This window comes from Narcine bancroftii, chromosome 2, assembly GCF_036971445.1.
Source record: "Narcine bancroftii isolate sNarBan1 chromosome 2, sNarBan1.hap1, whole genome shotgun sequence".
Lineage (NCBI taxonomy): Eukaryota > Metazoa > Chordata > Chondrichthyes > Torpediniformes > Narcinidae > Narcine > Narcine bancroftii.
In genome coordinates this window covers 46,726,992-46,750,505 of record NC_091470.1, presented here as the reverse complement: position 1 = coordinate 46,750,505, position 23,514 = coordinate 46,726,992, and the positions used below count along the sequence as shown (strand labels likewise).

The following is a 23,514-nucleotide window of genomic DNA, read 5'->3' as shown; positions in this document are numbered from 1 at the left end:
CATACTTCTTCGCTCTGGGATAAACATCTCAGCCTATCTAATCTCCTTGGTTTATCCCTGCTATTTATTCATCTTAAGGAACAACATTAGCCATCCTCCAGTCATCTTGTACTTTGCCTAAAACTAATGAAGATGCACAAATCTTCATCAGAACCCAAGAAAACAGTGGATAGATCCTATCCATTCCCTAGAGATTTGTCCATCCATATGCCCACAAGAATTTAAAATATTGATGAATTAATTCTTACTGTATATTAAAAACCAATATATTGTGTAGTTCATAGAGTACATACATAGTTAAGAAAGTTTCCAACTTTGAGAATCAATTCACAGAAGAGGGGCAGCCTCGAAGCAGAAAGTAGATCTATATAAAAGAAGAAAACAGTAATTTTAAAAAATATATATTCCTGAGTTTAGACCCAAATCCCAGAGATTCCAGCCACTATGCCCTGCAAATCATGCCCCACCTCTTTTCAATTGCACTTTAAAATCTAAGGGAGTTTTACTCATCTCTGCTAATACCTCATTGTATTGCTGGATATGCAATTACAAATTTAATGATGGTCAGGGTAACATATCCATTCACCTATAAACACATCTTTTTTCAATAATATTCATATGAGCTTTTATTATTACATTGTTACTTTGAATTAAATGAATGTATAATTAAAGTTGAGAAAAGAGGAAATAAACAGACAATGGTCATAAAATTACTGGAGAGCCAATATTATGAATAGAAAATATATAAAAGATGCATATTTAGAGACTTCAAAATAAGGACCGTGATAAGCATCTCAAAATTGTGAATGGGCAACTGTAAACAACATTAATTACTAGATTAACCTGCATTAAATCGCATAAATGATACCATTAGTTTTCCAATACCTGATCAGTCACAATGTTGCTCAAATGCTTCTGCAATTTTATTTTGTTGTCTGAACAAAGCCAATATACACTGATCTACCTTGACAAGCAGCTTTAATTAATTCTGCCCTTGGACGGAGTATTTCCAAGGTAACATTAGCCTCTTCACACAGAAACATGCAGTTAATCCTTATCTGGTAGCTGTGGTGGAGCAAAGCATAGAGAACAGAGCTATGAGTTTTAAACCAGAGAGAATTGGTAAAAATACATCAAGCCTCAGGTAAATGTGAGAGTAGCAGCTATTTTTTTCCATTTGGAAGTTACCAAAAACAATTTAAAAAAGTCTGGATAGTAATTGAACAGTTCTAAAATTTCTTTTGGCTAGATTAACTTTAAAAAAAAAACTAATTGGTAAGAAACAGAAAAATGTAGAAAATGACAGGAACACCATAATTTCACATCATGAATCAAATGAATATTACCAAAATTAACATAATTGATGCTTACATGTAACATTAACTACTATATTTAGATTTTGATCTATTTGTCTGATTTTGGAGGAGTTAAATGGATTGAATAGATTTCAAAATTTGTGGAAACATTCTATTTTAGAGACTGAGGTCATTAACCTTTCAAAATGTGTTATGTATTTGTAGTGTGCATCAAAAGAGCCAAAGGCTTGTTGATTCAAACCAAGGCTTTTATCACAAGTAGGTCGACCAGTCCAGAATGACCTGGACTGGCTAGGAGCAATCCTTTAAGACTTGTCAGTAGAATACCTATAGAAACTTCACAAATAGGTGTTAATTGGACTGATGTTGGGGAATAAATGGACTATTGTCTTTAAAGCAACAGATGCCCAGGCTCAGAAACTGATTTCGGTGCCAACAATCTGTCTGGTTGTAGTTTGCTGTTCAAAGAGGAGTCATGTGGTTTTGCAAACAGAGAGAGAAAAAAAAATGTGAATCTTGGGGGGTGGGGAAGAAAGAGAGAGAGAGAGAGAGAGAGAGAAAGAGAGAGAGAGGTCAGTTCAACAGTAGCTTTTGAGGCTGCAGCATGTTGAAAACCCCATTTTGAAGATGGGTTGAGTTCTGAGTTCAGCCTGTTGAAAACTCTTGTAGTCCTTACAAGAGGAAATGGCTGGCTAGAGTGTTTCTCCTGAAATAAGGAGTACAAGAGGAACTCTGTGGCGACCTGGAAGAGGTCATCATTTGGAAGACCCATGATGAGGCAAGTTTCTACAGCAAGACACTGAAGTGGTTGATTGGGGGAAATCAGTTTGTGTGTGTCCAACGAGCAACAAATCTCTCTCTGAAACTAACGACAACTTTCCTGAGCAGTAACCATTTACCTTTAAGCACCAGAGCCTGGTAAAGATTTATAAATGTTAAATTCTGTGCGCAGTATAAGAATTGTCTGATACTGGTGAACTTGGAGGAGTGAGAAGTGAGATTGGATTGTGAATCAAGGAACTTTTCCGAACATATACACATTACATACACGTGCGCTTAGAATTAGAAGGGGGTTAAGTTAATAGTAATATGTTAAAGTTTGATCTTGTTATTATATTTAAAGAAAATTAAAAGCAACTTTTGTTTAAGTAATTTCTATTACTTTTGGTGAATTTCTATTGCTGCTGGGTTTTGGGGTCCTCTGGACTCGTAACAATATTGTTGATGATCAATTAGCAAATGTATCTTGTATCTGGAAAAGATACATAACAGACATTTACAGATTCATGAACTTGTACTCACAAGTGGCACCATGATACATACCAGGGAATACCAAGGAGCACAAGGTAGAAATGATCAGCATTTGCTAATTTCTTTTTGTCTCCTTCATAAGCCTTGATATTTTCTATCTGTATATGGAACAAATAAGTAAGGGTTATGTCAGATTAAAATGGACCTTCTCAAACATTAAAGCTGGTGTTTACTATCTTACCAACTTACCTCATGATTCTCTGGAAGGAGTTTCTGGAATTGCTTCAAACACTCCACATCAAATTTTGATCGGTCCCCATTTCTGATCATGTCAGCCACTTCTTCATTAGAACTAACAGAACATTGCAAATGGAACTGTCATTACTTAAAAATAACTACATGAAACAAATTCGAAGTGTCAAACCTTTAGTAAGCATTTGCTGTTACTAATTGGCTGAACTGCGCTGGCTTTGGCCAACATTTCCACAGGGAACCTTGAACATGCAACTGTTCTCAGGTAAGTAAGATCTGAACCCATGCAAATCTGTTCTAAATCCAAGAGGAGCATTTAGCAGAAATTTACAAGTAAATTCAAAATTCATCTTTGCTTTATCAGCATCTGTTTGCAAAATATGAACTGAAAAATAGTAAAACTAAAAATTGATCATTTAATATCAGAAACATTACCAATGCAATAACTATTCATAAATAACAGTTTTTTAAATGTTACTCACCATTTGAATTGCTTTAAGAATATATTCAGATTGAGGCTTTTCCTGGAGTCCAGAAATGTGATCTGTCAGAAATAAGATATAAATTGCCATCTGCACTTAAGTCATTAAAATATTCTTTAGTTTTCTCAATAAACTTTGTAAATTTGCTTCACTCTCTTAAAGCCACTTCTAACATCCTTGGAGATTGATTTTAAACATTTTATTTACCTCCTTTGGTTCCTTTTTTTGAACATTTTTCTCTTTCTCTTTTGGTTTTGATACTGGGAAGCTGAAGAGTTGTTCAATACTGGCATAATCAGGGTCCAAAGATTGTTGAGCTGCTTGTTGGACAGATGACCATAAAGAATTGGCTCCTGAAGAACAAAATAAACAGTCACAAAAGGGAGATGCAAATTGGACAGGATTGAAAGATTGAGAAAATAATGCACATTTTTTTTAACATTAGTGTAATTGTGCCACACAAAATTCACTGAAGAAAGATTGCATGAGAGTTCCATACTCTAGCAAGTGTGAAACTGATGCCAAAAGCATGGATAACCTAGTCAATTGTGGTAAACCACTTATGCTAGGATTGGCTGCTGCCAGCTAGACACACTTTCCGAGTCTGATCCTACCAGTGCACTTTGCAAGCTCTCCACTCCACTCTGCCTGATCAGTTAATGAGGTTGATGGTTGTTCCAGTCTATAGTTAAAAAAGCCTATCAATTTCACTTCAGTCTTTTGTATTATTTATGGTGCATTAGCAATAAAACTCTAACCCCCCCCCCTCCCCATCTCCACCCATACTTCTCCAAGTGTGATCACCACCCTTCCTGTTATATCATCTTGAGGCAAAATGTACAAGGTTCCGAAATTTCACTAGTTGTACCAAGTGCACCTGTATAAGCAATTGTCATGAACATAGGAATCTTTGGAATCATATGATTGTTGCATGACAGAAGTAGGGGTTTTGATCAATTAATTCTGTACCAGTTCATTTTTAGAGAAATGTGGTCCATCCAATTCCTTAACACTTTCACTATAGCCCTGTAATTTTTTTTAAAAACCTCTAATATTAATCCCCTCAGCTAGGATCACCTAGATGACAACACCACACGAATCAGGCGACTTTTCATCAACAGCTCAGCTTTCAACACCATTATCTGCTCAATACTGATCAACAACTTCAAAACCTGGACCTCTGCACCTCCGTCTGCAACTGGATCCTTGAATTACTCATCAGTCGGGCCGGATTAAGGTCAACTGATGCCCTAATCGCAGCCCAACAATGGTTCCCCCATCAACCCTTCCATTGTCTAACTGACAAGACATTAAGACTCAATAAGTGCTGAAAGTGAAATAATAGATTAGAAATTCAGTTTTCTTCCAGGCCAGACCCTGTGTGTGTGAGTGAGAGAGAGAGAGAGAGAGAGAGAGAGAGAGAGAGAGAGAGAGAGAGAGAGAGAGAGAGAGAGAGAGAGAGAGAGCGCTATGGGACCCTTGTTCAGCTGCACCATGGTAAATCTGGCACTGGAAAAAAACTTTGTGGTTATCCAGGCCTGACAGTAAGAATCAGAATCAATGTCTCCTCTTCACTGACAATCAACACTGATACCTCAGAATTCATGCTTAGCCTACTGCACTACCCACTCTACACTCATGACTGTGTGGCTTGGCACAATTCAAATGCCATCTACAAATTTGTCGATGACACCACGGTCGTTGGCAGAATCACAGATGACAATGAAGCAGTGTACAGGAGTGAGATACATCAGTTAGTTAAGTGGAGTAGCAACAACTTTGTACTCAATGTTAGCAAAACTTGGGAACTGATTGTGGACTTCAGAAGTGGGGGGGGGAAAATCAGGAGAACACAAACAAGTCCTCATTGAGGGGTCAGTAGTGGAAAAGGTTAAGAATTTCAAACTCCTGGGTGTCAACAACTCTGAAGATCTATCCTTGCACCTCCATGTTGATTCAATCATGAAGGTGGCTCGACAGCAGCTATAGTTTGTGAGAAGTTTGAACAGATTTGGTGTGCCAGCAAAGGCCCTTGCAAATTTCCACAGGAGATCATTCTGACTGGCTGCATCACTGTCTTGTAAGGAGCTACCAATGCACAGGACAGGAAAAGACCTCAAAGAGTTGTGAATTCAGTCAGCACTATCGTGGGCATCAGTCTTCACTTCATTAAGGATATCTACAAGAGGCAGTGTCTTAAGAAAGCAGCCTTTATTATCAAGGACCCTCACCACCCTCTTCACATTGCTACGATCAGGGAGATGATACAGGAGCCTGAAAATGAGTACCCAATGGTACAAAAACAACTTCTTCCCCCTCTGCCATCAGAATTCTTTTGCACCCATTTAAAAAAAAGTAATTTATAGCAATATTTACACCTGAATTGTGGCCACAAAATAATTTTGTTACATGTTCAAAAAATAAATTCTGATTCAATTCTCATCCAGTTCCCTTGAGAAAAATCACAATTGAACCTCCAAGCACCAGACTTTCCCTTGCCAATTCAAGACTTTTTTCAACCATTTCTGATGTACTTGTACACTCTGCTAATGGAAACATTTCTCTCCATTTAATCTCTAAACCAGTCATGAAATTGTACATTCCCATCAAATTTATTTTCGACTTGTCCTATTGCAAAGCAAACCATCTACTCTCCAGTTTATTTATTGATTACACAAAATCTCTGCAAATATTCCAATATATTTTTCTGAACTCTCTGAAGGATTTCACATCTTTTCTAAATTACACTAATCCGAAGTGAGCAAATGAATTGAGATCTGGAAGTTAAAATGGTAAAACCAACATTGAAGGGAAAACTGTATACAAATTTAGATGATTATAGAATGAGAAGACATGGGTTCAAGGTGATGGGGAGAGATTTAAGAAGGATCTGAGGGAAAACATTTTCACTCAGAGGCTAGCCTATACCTGGAAAAAGCTGCCAGAGAAAAGTATAGAAGCAGATATGTTTGTAACCTTCTAAAGATATTTGGACAAATATACACTCAGAAAAAAGGCCTAGAAAGATATGGATTAAATTCAGGGAAAAGGGACTAGTACAAGAATACCAACTTGGTTAGCATGGACAATTTGGGCTGAAGGGCCTATTTTATGCTGAACAATTCGATAACTTTAATTTCTTAGAGAGATAGGAAATAGGTCAATATACATACTCCCTCCCTAGTTTATGTAAGGGAAAAGGATTTAGAACTGCTCATTAATACCTTGCCTTTCCAACTCAATTCATTGTATAGACATTGTTCTGATTGATTCTCTATTCACAGAATCCTACCATGTTGTAGTGCAGATAGTACAATTACATTCAAACAGAAATTTTGAATACATAAAACTCTACATCAGTGAAGCAAACTTCTACATTATGTGGACCAAATCAGGGTCACATTGTGGGTTAGGCTAGGTGGCATATAAGTGACCAATCTTGCAAAATATTCCACAGAGTATTAAAGTCTGATACATAGCCATGCACTGAGTGCAACAAGAAGAGCAAAGCAAGTCCGTGGCTGTACCATAAGAGACTTCAAACCCAAACTGTGATTATGTCCTCTAGTGTGTGGTCACAAAGAGGAATCAAACTTTGATAGATCAAGTTTAAAAATGGATGATGATGACTGATATTCTGAGGTATTGAATCAAGGGTGAATATTGATCTCCAATACTTCTGCTGAACTGGTGTAGTGGGCAAAAGGGCCAGATCCCCACTGCCACCATAGTAAGCTGAAACATGCAAGTACTTTCCATGGTTTTCCTGCCCATTTCATTTTAAATTACACCAAGAGATATTAACTGTCCTTCAAGCAAACATCATGTTATGTTTAGAAAACATACCAGTGGCCATATTTGGGGGTATTTTCTGCCAGTTCAGTTTTTTCATCCGTAATTTTGGTTGATGAACACAGAGAGGTGGAATACAAGAATGTAGCTGATTAGTTCTGGAAGCCACAATGGGAGCATCATTATTAAATGCACCTAGCAGTGGCGGTGCAGGTGGAATCCCACCAGGAAGAGGAAGGGGAGGAGGAGGAGGAGGAGGAGGAGGAGGAAACCCACCAGTGCCAGGAAGAGGAGGGGGAGGAAAACCACCAGTGCCAGGAAGAGGAGGGGGAGGGGGAGGAGGAGGAAAACCACCAGTGCCAGGAAGAGGAGGGGGAGGGGGAGGAGTAGGAAAACCACCAGTGCCAGGAAGAGGAGGAGGAGGGGGAGGGGGAGGAGGAGGAAAACCACCAGTACCAGGAAGAGGAGGGGGAGGGGGAATACCACAAGGTCCAGGAAGAGGGGGAGCAGGTGGTATACTGCTACAGGGCAGAACCTTGGGTGTCATTGTGGCATTTGACACAGTTAGAAGAGGGAGTGGAGAAAGAGATGGTGATGGTGCAGGAAGCAGCACCTCCCCAGATGATGGTGGCAATGACATGTCAGACTTGTGCTTGACTGCTTCTGTGGTAGGCAACAATGATTCTGTCTGTACAGCTTTATCAACAGCTTTTTTATTTGCATTTTGCTTCACTGGCCGATCTTTTTCAATCTTCTTTCTTAATACAAGCCTTTCCATGATTGGACCAATGTCTTCATTTTCATTTGCTATAAAGAAAACATTTCACAGATCAATATTTTCCACAGAGAATTTTGCCTCCTTACAATTATTTTCTTAAATCTTTATGACAGGTCAATAGTTTGAATTCCATTAAACAAGAGCATTCTTTACAAGTATTCTTAAAAAGGTACAGTCTTGTTTCCAAAATAGTGAAAGACAGTCTACACAACATCTTTATGGTCTTATGACCATGAGTAGACATGAGCTTTGAACCAATTGTCTAAATAAGGGTACACAAAAGAAAGCTGTGGAGAACAAAGGGACAGAAAGCCAGGAGAGTGCATCTCCACAGAGTTATACAGTATAGAAACAGACCCTTCAGTCCAACTCATCCATGCCAACCTTTCTGGATGAGGATAATTGTTCAAGTTCTGACGTTGATCCAGGAAATAAGTTCACTAATAAATTACAGAAACTTCCTGATATGGATGTTCATGTCAGGTACCACATTTACCCCTGATAGGCTCTTCAAGCCTGCTGTACTACTTAATAAGACAATAGTTGACATAACATCATTGTCCAATTTGCTCCCCACACACACCCATCAACTTCCCTGTTGTTCAAATTTGTATCCATCTCAGTCTTGATTATAATAGAATGACCATATTGAATTCACATTGAAGGGAAAATATTTCTCACCGTGTCTTCTGAAAAGGATTTTTCTGAAATGATTTCCCATAGTTCTGGATATTTTCACTAAGAACATCATTAGAATCTTAAATGTTTCAAATAACATCCACTCTCTTTCTCTTAAACTCCAAGGAGTAGGAGCTCAAACTATTTGATCTTTCTTTGCAAAACAATAATTTATTCTCAGGAATCAATCGGGTGACCCTTCCCTCCATCATTTTCAATGCACGGACACCATTCCTTAGAAATGCAAAAGTATTTGGAGTATTTCTGCCACAGTCTCTAAGTTTCCTCTGTCCATAAATTAGAGGCAAAACATTAGAGTTTTTATTACTTGTAATAAAAACCTACATCACATCAGCCTTCCTAAAAACTTGTACCTGCATGCCAACTTTTGTATTTTATGTATTATTCCCCCAGATTGCTTTGTACCCCACTGTATTATAATCTTATTCTATTTAAGTAATAATATTTTTCCTTTCCCCACCCCCCACAATGTGGACAACTCATTTTCCAGCATCACATGTCATCTGCAAACTCCATAAACTTTCCACATCTTTGGAGGCTCTTTCCATGCTCTCCCCCCCCCCCCCCCACCACACAAGTCACTAACCCCCACCTATCTTTGTATCAAATTGACAAATTTGCCTATAATATACTCAGTCACTTCACCAATCATTACATAATTATAAGTAGTTGAGGTCCCAGCACCAATCCCTGTGGCACCCACTAGTTCCTTTTTGCCAATCTGAAAATTATTCATTTCTCTCTACTATATTTTCTGTTCATAGCCAACATTTTATCTTTGCCATTATGTTACCCAAACCGCACACTCTTGTGCACCATTTAAAAAAAATTTAAAATTATTTTCACACTATGAACCATATTAATCAAAATACACACAAACATTTCCCTCTTGAATATATAGTGTCATTTTCTCCCCTTTTTCCCCCTCCCTTCCCTCCCTCCTTCCTTCCTTCCCACCCCCTCCAAACCCATTAAACATTCAACATGTACAATACTATAAACCCATTAAACAATGTCATCACACAATGAAAATAAACAAGAAAATTCTTGTACTGTCCATTCATTTTACCTTCTATTCCTCTGTGCAGAGCTTGGTATTCTTCTTCTTCTGTGTCTGATCTTGGGTTTGTGTCTTCTACTTCTCTTCCTTGTATCTGTGTCTCTTCTTGTTAAGCTGCTTGCCTCAGTTTGTTGGGTGTTTTTTTCATGGTTTCTTGATGTTGGTCCTCTTCTTCTGGGCTAGTTATCTGTTGGGCCTCCTGGTGCTGTTTTTCTTTCTCATCACTCCCTTTCCCATTGCTTTCCTCTTCTTCCAGCTGAGAGCCCTGCTGTCGGGCATCTCTCAGCTGGTCGTGCCGTGTAGGGTTCACTCCATAGCTGGGCCCCCTCCCGTCGGTGTTCTAATTTTCCTTGTTGTGCGCATTGCGCACCTCTGTTTGGCTCAGTGAGCCATTTTTGCAGTCCAGCGGTTGGGAGGTTATGACCCTACGGGGTCTCCACTAACCTCGGGGAGCGGGCTCCTCTGTCCACGGCAGGTCCCTGCTTCTTCATGCAGGTAAGGCCTTCTCCTTTCTCTTCTGGTGTCTTTCCTTTTTCTCCCCCCATTGTTTTTGGTTTTTCTTTCTTAGGTGCCATTTTTTTTCTTTTTTCCACACCTTTATCTTTTATTTGTTGTGTTTTGTGTTTCTTGAGCTTTGCGTTTCCTTCACTTTTTTTTCTTTTCTGGAGAGGGATGGTATTCTCCTACCGGCTACTACTCCATCACGTGACTCCTTGTGCACCTTTTTTTATGTGATACCTAATTGAATGCCTTCTGAAAATCCTCTTGTAGTACTTCTACTAGTTCCCTTTTATTTGATATGCTCAATAAACTCCAATAATTTTGTTAAACACCATTTTCCTTTCATGTTAATTTTTCAATGAATCTTGAATATCTATTTAGTTATTCCTGCCTTGCTATTAGCTTCATGTTGTATTCCAGCAATTCCCAACAAGAGATGTTGGGCTAATTGATCAATAATTATCTGCTTTCTCTTTCCCTCCTCTCATGAGTAATGATGTTAATAAGTCTGTCTGAGATCTAAGCATATGTACCATGAAATGCAAAATTCCAGGCTCACTGACCAACTCAGAAGCTAAATCGGTTAGATTGCTTCACTGCTTCTTGAGGAACCAGTTTTCTCAGATCCTTTAAATTTACACCTCTGTTTTAAAACTGCTTACATGATTGTGAATTGTCCAAACTTTGTCATTTGTCAAAGATCACAGGGGCAGTTCCTGGCGACACCAGTGGTCCTCTTGCCAGCCAGATACTCTGGTGAGATAGGGTGACATATAGCTCAGATATGAGAGATAGAGGATGAACTGTGCACAGGACTTGTGACCTATGGAATTTCACCGGGTTATTTCTGGAAACAAGGGGGTAATCTTATGAGGAAAAAAAATGGGTAGCCTGGAGTTATACTTGCTGGAATTCAGAAGAATGAGAGGGGTTTTTATGGCATACAAAATGATGAAAAGAATAGATAAGATAGAAGTAGAGGATTTGTTTCCACTGGCAGGTGAAACTCAAATTAGATTTCATAACCTCAAGATTCCCATGCGGAGGAACTCTTTCTTCTAGAAAGTAGTGGAATTTGTGGAAATTTCTCCCTAATAAAGCAGCAGAGGCTGCCTCATTAAATGTATTTAAGACACATATTTTTTTTTAAATAGTAAGGGAATTGAGGGTTATGGGGAACAGACAAATACATTAGGGCAAGTCAGATCAGCCATAATCTTATTGAATTGTGGAGCAGGCTTGATAGGAAAGATTTCTTATACTCTTGCGTGACCAGATCTCAACTTCTCAACGTCAATGGTAGGTTTAGTTTCCCAGCTGAACCTGCAGTGATTTTGGGACTCATTGTGGAAGGTTTCAGGGAGTGAGGGTTGGGGAGTTTGATAGTCATTTGCATCTCATTCAGCAAAACAACAGTATCCTCCATAATGTAAAATTGCTGCATGGGATAGGGTGATAGTGCAGAACAGTTTGGAGAAAGAGAGCAAAAGGAAGATTAACTAACTAGGATAGCTGGATAATTCATCACCCATAGCTTTACTGACAAAGCAAATCGGCTCATTTGTTTCTGATCTTAAAGTTTCAAATAACTGAAAACTATATCCAAGTAGATGTTAAAATGAAAATTAAATCTATTACAAATGTAAGCAATAATTTTTAAAAAATGACTTTCAACTCTCACGCAGGACTCCATGGAACACCCATATCACACAATAGCTCACAAATTGCGGGATTTCTTCAGGAAATTCTCAGCAGTTTTAGAGGAAATTGTTCTGATTTCTGTGATTTAACGGTCATAATTCGCAGCAACAAGCAACAGTGAAGTTTAGTTCAATTTTAACCTGCCATTATTGGGCTATTCTGAGGAATAACACACATTCCAGTACATTTTTTTGTGAGTGGGGGGGAGAAGGGGGTGGAATCATTGCTTACTGTCATCAGCTATTAGAACGGCTCTATTCACCAAAACTTCCAGTGCTTTCCAGATCAAAGAACCACAGCTGCTCAATGGGTCCAGCTGCAAAAGGCCTTGAAGAATTGACAACAGCTGCGTGGAGACTGGAGAACTACTCACCTAGAATTGAATACAAAGGTTGGTAAATGAATCAAGGAAAGTTAAATGCAGAAGGTCACAATTTCAACCCATTATTCCTTTCTGAGGCGCATATTTAGATTACCTCAATTTTAAAAAAATCTTAAACGTTTTGAATAACTGCCCTTCATGCTCCTATACTCTTTGTAAGATATTCTAGTTTCTGGAGATAAACCCTCAATATTATATCTTTCATAATCTTTGAAAAATTTTGATCTTGTTGATTAGAATTGCTTTGAACTTTATCACAAATGATGAACACTGCCCTCAGTACCTTCATATTTCTCATCTCAAAACAAATCCTTTCATCTTTGTGGATACTCGTTCCTGCATTACATGCACCATTACTGTATATATCATGTCCATTTCCATCCTCAATGGCATCTAATGTGGAGAAAGCTTCATAAAATAACCAACCGTCATGGAAAAGTTTCAGTAGATCCAAGAGCACAATATATTGGTTTGTAACATTTTTGCTATTCATGCAAATAGCCTACCAATACTGGGAAACCTGATTGGACAGTTTCCAAAGCAACTGCAAGCAGCTCAAACACCTTCCAAAGTTCACAGAACATGTTACGACTGAGAGGAGTATTGAGCTGTGAAAATATTCATTCATTGATGTGACTCAGTGTTGATACACTCAGCAGCAATCCATTATTGAAACTGTCCTTCTCATCATAGGTTACCACTCAGGACAGGTCACATATCTCCGGTCAGGAAGCTGAGGCACAGCCTTCAATGGCAAAGCTACCCCCTTAGAATCTCTGGAGACACTACCTCCTAATTAATGAGGAGCAATGCATGGGCAGGGCCTTGTTCTCCAAGGCTGTTACCCAGAGCTTGAGGTCCCTTAGGCAACACCTGTAAAGTAGTCTGACCAATCATCTCTTTAAATAGGATTAGAAATATCCACATTTGTATGTGCATGGTTAAAAAGAAACTTTTTTTGCAAATGACTCAGATTGAAAATGTGACCTTCTACCTAAATACTTACTGCATTATTACTTTAATGGCTTGATAAAGCATTGCTTTATTTCCTAATTAGTAGCACCTTGCTTAATGAATTTGGATTTCTGTATTGTAGATCATAAATCAATGAGGAGTTCCAATTTGTAGGTCTGCAAAGCACAAATTTCTTTAAACCTTGCTCCATTGTGTGGGATTATCACTTCTGGATGACATTATGGAAAATATACATTTGGCCTAGTGAATCTCCTTGACACCATTAACTGGGTTTTGTACAATTTTGCAAATGGATTAGCATTAAACCAAACCATCTTTTAAATGAACCAAAGTGATGGGGGAGGGGTACAATTTAAATTACTGACTTGTAACTCTTACTTTAACTGGATCAGTAGCAGTCTTTTTCAATTTATGATCACCTTGACAAAGACAAATATCCTAAATTCCCTTAGTTTAGAACAAAGAAGATATTTGTGGGAGAATAAATGCATTCATATGTTTATCCTTAAGTTTACTATTTTAACTTGATACTAGAACCATAATCATTGAAAAACAAATATTACTTATCACAGTACATCACAGAACAAGGCTCACTTATCTTAATGGCACACACTGAAACTGGACTAACGAAACACTTCAAATGCTGAAATAGTGTCGAAAGAAAACCATACGCTTACTTTGTTAAACAAGGTTGCGAAAACTTCTTGATGACTGTTCATATCAACCCCATCGTACATTTGTATTAACTCTTCATCATCATTTCCTTTAGCATCCTCAAAGGTTAAACATTGGACTAACAAATCTTCATCATCTTTTTCTCTATAGGAATACATACAAATTTAGTGTGCGTACTTGTTTGAACAAATACTGATACAGCTCCAACAGCTGGTGCTTTTCTGTATCGGAGGTAGAGCACTCACATAATGAGAGTTAAATGCAATTATATTTTGAGCATCACTTAAAAATAGAAATAAAAATTCAGAATCTAAAAACATTAACAATTGAATTGCAATTATTAAATTTGATCATGTATTTAGGAGATATTATACATTTAAACAGGCAATCTACCCAAATAATCCATACCTTAATGATGGTAGCAAATCCAACAAACGGAGACCTAAAAGTAATGATTTAATATGTTTTAGCACACAAAAAAGGAATTCACACATTTGTTTCAGCTACTATTGTGCAAGTCGTTTTGCTTAATACTTGTGCAAAATACACTTAGCCAGAAGTAATTTGCTATTAGATGCAGAGCAAATAATGGCCTGAAAGTTATTTTCTATTCTAAATAAACTGTTTAACTATTAATATAGAAAAAGGTAAGGTTTTGCATCAAATATTCAATTTGTACTTTATTTATTTTCAAAATAAACAATATTACTTTGTGTACAAATCATCTCCAACTTCATAAAACAGCCTCTTGAAATTTAGCAGCTGACATTCATTTCTACAAATATTTGATTTTTATAACATTTAAAGTGGCATTATTTCTCTCATTTTATTTCAATGAATTAACCATAATTAAATTAACATAATATTTGGTTTTATTTATACCATTTTTGGGGTCAATCTGCATGCTCAAGAATAGTTTTGACTTACATTTTGCAGATTTGACCTCAAAGTGTGCCACTTTGAGGAGGGGTCACCAAAGAAGGAGCATGAATCAAGTCTGGAATTGCTCAGAATCTGAGGTAACTTGATCAGAACAGCAATGAAAGCTATTTGGAGCATAATTACTTAATCCAGGGCAGCTGCTTGGTTTAAATGACAACTACATTGAAAACATTTTGCTTCTACGGATATTAATAGAAGAGTGCATTAATAGTGACCATGTATTTCCGTGGATCTCACTCAAAAATTATGGTGACTATCAAATGTATTAAGGATACATAATATGTTGAGCTATCTTACAGCCTTGTGAACATACAGGTAATTTCATTAAAGTAAAAGTGGATAATGGGTTGAATTGCTTACTTTTAAAAGAATGAATAGACAATGAGTAAATTACAATTGACATTCCTGAGATTCTAATTTAGCCCTATAATTCTTTCAGCACTGAAACAGAATACAGATGTGGTGTGTGGAATTATTGGAAAACCTTTCAAAACAAAAGATGGAATCCTCTACGGTGGCAGAATTTTGAACTGTCATTTCTTTGCAAGTTTCAACGAAGGTTTTCTATCTGAGTGTGCTGTCCTTCTTATTAGTGATTTTTTTTAAGGAAAGTATCTGGCGTGCAAATTTCTGCAATTTAGGAAATCCCAAAACACAGGGTGAGCTGGATGTTAGGTGGTTGAAATAAATAAGGAACATTTACCTATGAATTCATTCCGTAGCTGAGTACGAGGTATCAGTTCGTCACTTCCCAAGATGATGGCGTTGATGACACTCAGCAATATTGTCAAATATGGAACATTATCAGTTGTCTGGAGTTCATTCATAATTACACTCAATCGATATTGCTGATTTTTGACAACCTTATCAATAAAAACAAGGAAAATTAATTTTTAAAAGTTAAAAAATGACAATGGTAATGGGCACTGTTTACAATTGCAGGGAAGGGAAAATCAATTTCAATGATTGAGTGAAAATTATGCCTAGAGTTTTGGGGAATTGATCATGTGATTCAAATGAGTTGGAACATAAAGAAAGATGTGGACACAGGATTGGAAGGGAAGGTAAATTTGACTTGTGATGGGGGTGGCAACAGAGACAGCTGAATTCTATTAAAATTAAATATAAAGAGGTCCTTGTATTTGTTGTTTAAGTTTTATATGGAGAGTGGAGATGATGTTCCTGGAAAAAAATGTTATTATCCCTGTTTTTTCAGATAATCCAGGAATGGGGTACATTTTCATTGGAAGGAAGACACCAATTGTGCCCTGAATGGATCAGATGAAGTGTGACATTTATGTTCAGGACTGGCTCAAGGAGAATAATTATTGAGTCTGTAAGTGGAGGAAAGATCAGGAATTACAAGATTTTGGAGAAATAATATGGCATATATAAAGGTCAAATGATAAACAGCTGGCATCTCGTACCCTAGCCTAAGTAAGACTGGGCAGGGGAAGTGTGCCAGCACATGTGTAAATAGGAAGAAGAGGGTTAAAGCAGAAGAGAGAGATTCAATAACTGCAACAAAAAAAAGTTTGAAATCATCTCTTCTATTTTGCCTTGATTGATATGAAATAACATGACACTATTCTTTTGATACAGTGGTGAATAGATGCTAACTTGTGTTGAGTAAGGGAAAGATTTAAATTGTAGAATTGAAACAGCAATTGAATGCACAGGATGTAACATTTTATTTACAATTTATAAAGGGGAGATCTGTATGGTTAATTTTGTCATGCGTGTCCTGTTCTTCTGGAAGATTTTTGGAGGTGTAACAAGCTGCAACTCCTTGCTGCAGTTCTAACCAAATGATGGGAAATCCTCATGGTTAAATCATGAGTGAACAATTAAACATTGGGAAGATCAGGGCTGGGTATTGTGTGCATGTATAGGATGTAAGGGATGAGGTTCTGTTATTCTAGGATCAGAGCTTTAACCAGAAGGGATCTGTATTGCTAACAGAACTGAAAACATAATTTCACAGTTAAGATAAATTACTGTTATTATTAATCTGGAAGCTTATCAGTCCTCAAAATGGCAATGGGGTTAAGAATGCATGAATAAATTAGATGAAGAAATTTAGTAAATCTGATCATTTTTAAGCCTTTCCATTTAATTTTGCAATCACAGCAGAGATGACCTTTTGACTATTAATCTTGATTAAATTGGGAACTTGCCTTTAATTCAACGAAGTCAGTCTAACTTTACTAATCGTTCAATTGAACCTTTGTTTTGAAAAGGGCAAAATCTTCCTAAATCTTACTAACTTTTCTACTTGTTCCTACATTGAATGCCTCAATATTTCCACTGTGCTTACCAAAGTCCACAATGTTTGGATCATCCTCCCTAATTTCTGATGTTTTCATTGGGATTCCATCACCTGATGCATCTTCCTTTCCCTCCTGATTCAGCATTCTGAATGGATTAATCACTCTGTGGCTTCCTTATCTGTCTTTCCAGCCGCTCCCATGCTCATAGCACTGGTGATGCAACATCTGCCTTTTCCCTCATCCCTTCCCATAATTCAAGGACCCCAAAAGTCCTTCTAGGTTAAGTAGTGGTTCAATTTTATTTCATCTGATCTAGTACATTGCATTTGATGCTCCTATTATGGTCTCTTCTACTTCAGGGAAACCAAGTACAGATTGAGCGGCCATGTTGAAAAATGCCTCTGTTAAGTTCATAAGAGTGACACTGAACTTTAATTCACCATCCTTTTCCACTCTAACCTCTGCATTTTGCATCCTGCTCTGTTTCAAGAGGTTAAAATCAAATCAAATTCATTCTTAACATGAAGCAGCCCAAAGGATTCAGTTTTGAATTTGACAATTGCAGAGAGTCAGTTTGTGTCAGAACTGGCCAGTCCTTGTAAGTACCTGTAATATTAACACAACTTTTTCATCTTCACATATGAAACTGACCTGCTAGGTCTACCCAGCATTTTGTTCTTCATTCCAGATTGATGATAATTGGTAATGGATTTATTGTCATATACATTGCACCAATATTTTTACTTATTGCAGCCAAACAGGTAATTCTTAATAATCAACAACAAGAGTGTACATTAAACTAAAAAGTGGTAATAAATACAAATAAATGTTCAGTTTCTATAGTGCAGACAGACCCTTTTGTGATGTTGGAATATTTTATGACTGGGACAATTAAGGACACGTTCAAGAGCCTGAAATAACCTCCACTTGAATCTAGAGGTGCTGTTTTTCCTGTTTCTGTACCTTCTAAAGGCAGCAGTGGTAAGAGTGATGAGTACCCAGGGTGATGGGAATCCTTTATGACATTCCGAAACTCCTATTTTTTGCTTCTGAGAGTTTTAACATGTTGGTTTTTGCTCTTTAATGGCCCTTATTCATTTCCCTCTTCTAAACAGTGATTAACCAGATGGCATAGAAAGCAATTGTGTCACCTGAGCAACCTGGCCTCTAGCATCTCGACATGTTTCCTTTATCCTCTTCCTTCTCCTACTCTCTGCAACTCTCTTGCTTTCTTACTATTTATGTTCTGATGAGGCAGAAACATGAACTCTGTCTGACCACACATGCCGCCTAATCTACTAAGTTTCTTCAGACTTTACTGGTTTAAATGCAAAATCTTATATTCTGCACAATTCAATAGTTAATGTAGATGGTGTGTTTATTTATGCAGTGATTTGTGAAGGATTTTGTATGTGGTTTTTGCAGTTTTTTTTGTTCTATGATCCAATAAGTAGGTTATTCCAGATCATTGCTTTTCCTCTGTCAAAGAAAGTGAAGTGATTTAGCAAAAGGGTCATGATACTGCTCACTGTATTTTAACATGTACACTTGCCTTGTAGTTTTCTAGTGCATCCAATGCCAGGACATGGCCTTCTGGTGAATAGATGGACAGTGCTGCCATCAGCTCAAAGACCTGTTTCTTTACTATGATATTAGCCGTATCTAGTGCTGCAAAACAAAATTATCATTATTTTCATTTTGAACGAAAGCAGATTTTTACCTTGAAGGAGCAAAGCCTTATAATTACAAGCGTTCTTGTTCTTGTTCCTGCCATTGTTTTTTTTTGGTACCAGCTTAAAATACAAATCTCACTTCCAGCTATTCAACTAAACTTGTTCAGAATGTAACAGATCCATGTTTCTTCTTTAATGATAGCAAAACTCTTAGCTTTACCATAGTTGCACCATAACAGTGACCTAAACTTTTGAGTCATCATTTACATCAGTGGTTTTCAAACTACCCCCTAAGCTCACAATCCTCCTTAAGTAATCCCCATGCCATAAGTGCTCTGTATTAGTAAGGGATTGCTTAAGGTGCTTTGAGTGGAAAGAAAAAGTTTGAAAACTACTGTTTTAATCGTACCTAATTGACTCATGCACGGTCTCAGAACTCTAAAGAAAATGGGCCAATGACAATTTTTCTCAAGCAAAAATATTTCATTAACAATTGGGTCTAGAGCAGTGGTTCTCAACCTTCCCTTCCCACTCACATACCACTTTAATCTGTAGGCCCTTTCAGGTGAACACTTAACCTTGAGGCTGGAGACAGGAGTGGATTTAAAACTGTGAACACACCTTTCAGGTAATAGCCCTAAAAGGCTGCTGCAGCATTACCTGGTCTACCTGAAAGGGCCTATTCATATCCAGAGGCGGGGCAACTGGTTCCGCAGTGCCACCCATCATAGCAATGGCAGTCTTCCTGACCCATAATCTCCCACGCAGGTGGAACTGTTGTGGAAAACACAGAGCGGTTCCACCTGCGTGGGAGATTATGGGTCGGGAAGACTGCCATTGCTATGCCGTGTTTTGAGCCACAGAGAGCGGATCTGAAGACAGAAGTGCCCAGTGAGGTGCAGGAGTGATCAGCCGGGCTGTCACAGCCCACACAGGCTGCCTCCCGACATCCCCTGCTGATCTTCCCTCCCCAGTGGGGCGGGAGGCCTGTCAGTTAGTGGGGCCGGGGGGACCTGTCAAGTAGCTGGGTGGGGGGGTCTGTCAGGTAGTGGGGTCAGGCGCTACACTCTACTGATTATCCCTCCCCAAGGAGGGTTGGCGTTGGCATTTCGGAGGCGCTCTGGGCACATTCAGATGAGTGGGTATTGAGCCGCAAGTGGGGGATATCCTGTGGCTTTATAATGGGGGTTAATCCCTTACCAATCACAGAGCACTTATGGCATAGGGATTGCTTAAGGTGGAATGTGAGTCTAGGGGTCAGTATGAAAACCACTGATTTACATAATTACTGGTAAATGCAAAAATCCAGGTGTTGGTGCTTAGTGATAATTTATGAATCACATGATGGACAAAGAAATCTTTCAGAGAGAAACCAGCCAGGTTGAGAAAGTAGTTCATAAGAGATATAAAATTCTGATCTTTACCAATCAAGGCATAGGATATAATAGAAGGAAAGTCGTGCTGAACTTTACAAAACAATTGGTCTGGTCTCAGCTAGTGTTCATTTCTGCTTCCCGTGGAGGCCATTGGAGGGGTCCATAGAAGATTTACAGGAATGCTTCCTGAGATGAATATTTGCAATTGTATGGATGGCTTAAAGAGGCAGAGACTGATTTACTTCAAGCAGATCTGAAAGGTGTATAAAATGATGAGAGTCTTGTCAGAATGGTTAAAAGTGAAATGTACAAAAAAATGTACTGGAATGTGTGTTATTCCTCAGAATGGTTGAGTGAAGCAGGTGTGAGGATCAAAGTCACAAATAAAAAAAAAAAGTGAAAAGAATTAATTGTGACATGAGAAAATAAAACTTTTTAATGCAACTCGTGGTTGGAAACTGGAACACGTAGAGTGGGGGTGTGGAATTAAAGGTTTGTTGTGGTGGTGAGCTGGCAAGGTCTGAATAGCTTCCTCGTGCCTTGTAACTGTCTGATTCTCTGTGATTCTTAGAAGCATGTTACTTCTATTAGCACACTTTTGATGTCTTATATTCAAGAGACTGAAATTGATTCAAATTGCCCTGCTTTATAGGATGTAGACTGGAGTTTAATTCAAACTTAATGATTAACAGCAGTTACCAGCATTATAGTGTCCAAATATCTGAGTCTGATGATAAGAAAGGTGTTGAGCTTTACTGTGGAGGATTACAGGAATTGCTAATGCCAGTATTGCATTGACCCATGTAATTTTTTTTTTAAAAGCTTTGAAATTTTATATATCATCTCCAGAAGCAAAATAATGTTAGATTAAAGATGGGATGTTGTCAGTTGAAGAAAGTGGCTAATGTCGCCAGTGTAAGAACTGCAGACTCTTCAAATCTTTGACCATTTCCTTGAATCTTTTCTTCTTCCAATAATGTAGCTTAGAATAGAGCATTTGTTTTGCATCTCTGATGATGGCCTGTGTGGTGATATGTAATTACACCACTAGGTCACCAGGGGCCATCCTGGTGACCTTGTATATAAAGCAGTCCAGAGCTACAGTCAGTCTAGCCTTCCAGGTTTGTCTTGCAGAGAGACAAGACCTCTTAGTGTACATATTAGTTTATTAAAGCTGTCTTATACTTGCACTGCTGGTGTGGTTATTGTCAGTACAGCCTGTCCAATGAATCTAGCTGAGAGTAATTCTTTTCTTTCTTTGGCTTGGCTTCGCGGACGAAGATTTATGGAGGGGGTAAATGTCCACGTCAGCTGCAGGCTCGTTTGTGGCTGACAAGTCCGATGCGGGACAGGCAGACACGATTGCAGCGGTTGCAGGGGAAAATTGGTTGGTTGGGGTTGGGTGTTGGGTTTTTTCCTCCTTTGTCTTTTGTCAGTGAGGTGGGCTCTGCGGTCTTCTTCAAAGGAGGTTGCTGCCCGCCGAACTGTGAGTCGCCAAGATGCACGGTTTGAGGCGATATCAGCCCACTGGCGGTGGTCAATGCGGCAGGCACCAAGAGATTTCTTTAGGCAGTCCTTGACTGAGAGTAATTAGGCCTTCAGAAAATGCCATGGAGAGAATGTTGACATAGGTTTGTTTTTATTTCCAGTCAATATATTTTTGTGCAGATTCAGTGGCATTGTTTACAGATTTAAGTGATGGTAATGCAGATTCACTGACTAATATTCATTCTAAAATGTAGGCCTATATTATTTTGCTTCTCCATTTTAATCTCAATTTTCTCTTGTAAAACAATATTTGCCATTATTATAAATACAGTAAAATTCTCATTATCTGGCATTCAATCAACCAGAAACTCAAACAACTGGCAAAAAAATTGAGGGAATGAATAAATAAATAAATATTTATTTATCTGTAAGGAATTTGTACATTCTCCCCGTGTATGTTTTCCCTGGGGGTTTTGGTTTCTCCCCACCATTCAAAACGCACCTTGGTATAGATTAATTGTGTATAAATTGAGTGGCATGGACTCGTGGGCCGAAATGGCCTGTTACCATGCTGTATGTCTAAATTTTATTATTTTAAAAATAAATAAGAATACACAGTTTTAAATAAAAGTTTCAATAAAAGCTTAAAAGTGTAAATGTTCTCTGAAGCAACACATAACCCCTTGGGAGTAAATCTGCAACACACAACTCCTTGGGAATAAGCATTCAACCAATGGAATTGCCCTGGTCATTCCCACCCACAGCAGCCATTTGAATAAGTTTCAATAAAGCTATGTTTAAATAAAATGGTGGCATCCAAGATGAAGAGCCGGCTGGTGCCACTCGCTGCTGGGGCGACACTTTCAAAGTGTCTCCCTTTCTTTGCCTAGTAAGAATATAAGGCTTATCTGAAAACTTGCGGTGGGGGTGGGGGGGTAAGGTTAATTGTGACAATGAAACAGTTAGTGTAAGCACTTAGCGCAACGCTGTTACAGCGCTCATGAATGGGCTTTGAATTTAAAGGTGTGCCGAGGGCCTGACTGGGACACTGGCGTGGAGGTGAGTCAGGTTGCACCGAGAGTCTGACTGGGACATCAGGATGAAGAGCCGGTTGATGCCACTGGGGTGACTCTCCCAATGAGTTCCCAAGTATCTCCCTATACCTGCCTAGTAAGAGTACATATATTTAGGTATATTAGTAAGGTTTTATCTGTAAATTTGGGGAGGGTTCATTATTATGGCAGTACTGTTAGTGTAGCAGCGAGTGCAACACAATTACAGCACCCCTGAACAAGGTTCAAATTTAAATTTTGTAAGTTACAGGAATTACTTGATTAAAGTGAACTTTACATAATTAAAAACTACAATACTGTTTTATTTTCCCCCACTGTCTTTTCTCTTTTCAACAGTACATTCTTAATTTAGGTGTTTAGTTAGGCATTGTAAGAGTGAGTCTCTGTAGAGAAAAAGCGGGGAATTATAGGCCGGTGAGCCTTGCATCAGTAGTGGGCAAAATGATAGAATCCATTATTAAGGCTGTAATAGTGGAGCATATGACTAGCAGAGAAGGGATCGGACAGAGTCAACATGGATTTACAAAAGGTAAATCGTGCTTGACAAATCTATTGGAATTCTTTGAGATGGTGACAAGTAAATAGATGGGGGAGAGCCAGTGCATGTGGTGTACCTGGACTTCCAAAAGGCCTTCGATAAGGTCCCGCATAAATGACTGGCTTACAAAATCAAGGCTCATGGGATTGGGGGAAAAGTATTGGTGTGGATTGAGAACAGGCTGGCAGGTAGAAGACAGAGGGTTGGGATAAATGGCTCATTTTCTGAGTGGCAGGTGGTGACCAGTGGGGTACCACAGGGATCTGTACTGGGACCCCAGCTGTTGACAA

At 38.4% G+C, this 23,514-nt stretch overlaps 1 protein-coding gene across 2 annotated transcripts in view; it reads right to left on the bottom strand.

Annotated features, from left to right (window-relative positions):
• inf2 (inverted formin 2) overlaps positions 1–23,514 on the bottom strand; it is an 81,035-nt gene that overhangs the window by 26,524 nt on the left and 30,997 nt on the right. Inside the window, exons 3-14 of one of the 2 annotated variants that reach the window (XM_069916554.1) lie at positions 18,629–18,744; positions 15,510–15,669; positions 14,273–14,306; positions 13,867–14,008; positions 12,064–12,205; positions 7,148–7,900; positions 3,509–3,654; positions 3,302–3,363; positions 2,817–2,919; positions 2,640–2,725; positions 965–1,065; positions 294–364 (exon numbers count right to left, since the gene is read on the bottom strand). In XM_069916554.1, the coding sequence (XP_069772655.1) occupies positions 294–364; positions 965–1,065; positions 2,640–2,725; positions 2,817–2,919; positions 3,302–3,363; positions 3,509–3,654; positions 7,148–7,900; positions 12,064–12,205; positions 13,867–14,008; positions 14,273–14,306; positions 15,510–15,669; positions 18,629–18,744 (1,916 nt within the window). Of the gene's footprint in view, positions 1–293; positions 365–964; positions 1,066–2,639; positions 2,726–2,816; positions 2,920–3,301; positions 3,364–3,508; positions 3,655–7,147; positions 7,901–12,063; positions 12,206–13,866; positions 14,009–14,272; positions 14,307–15,509; positions 15,670–18,628; positions 18,745–23,514 lie in introns of those variants that run through there. The other variant, XM_069916553.1, reaches the window with a different exon arrangement.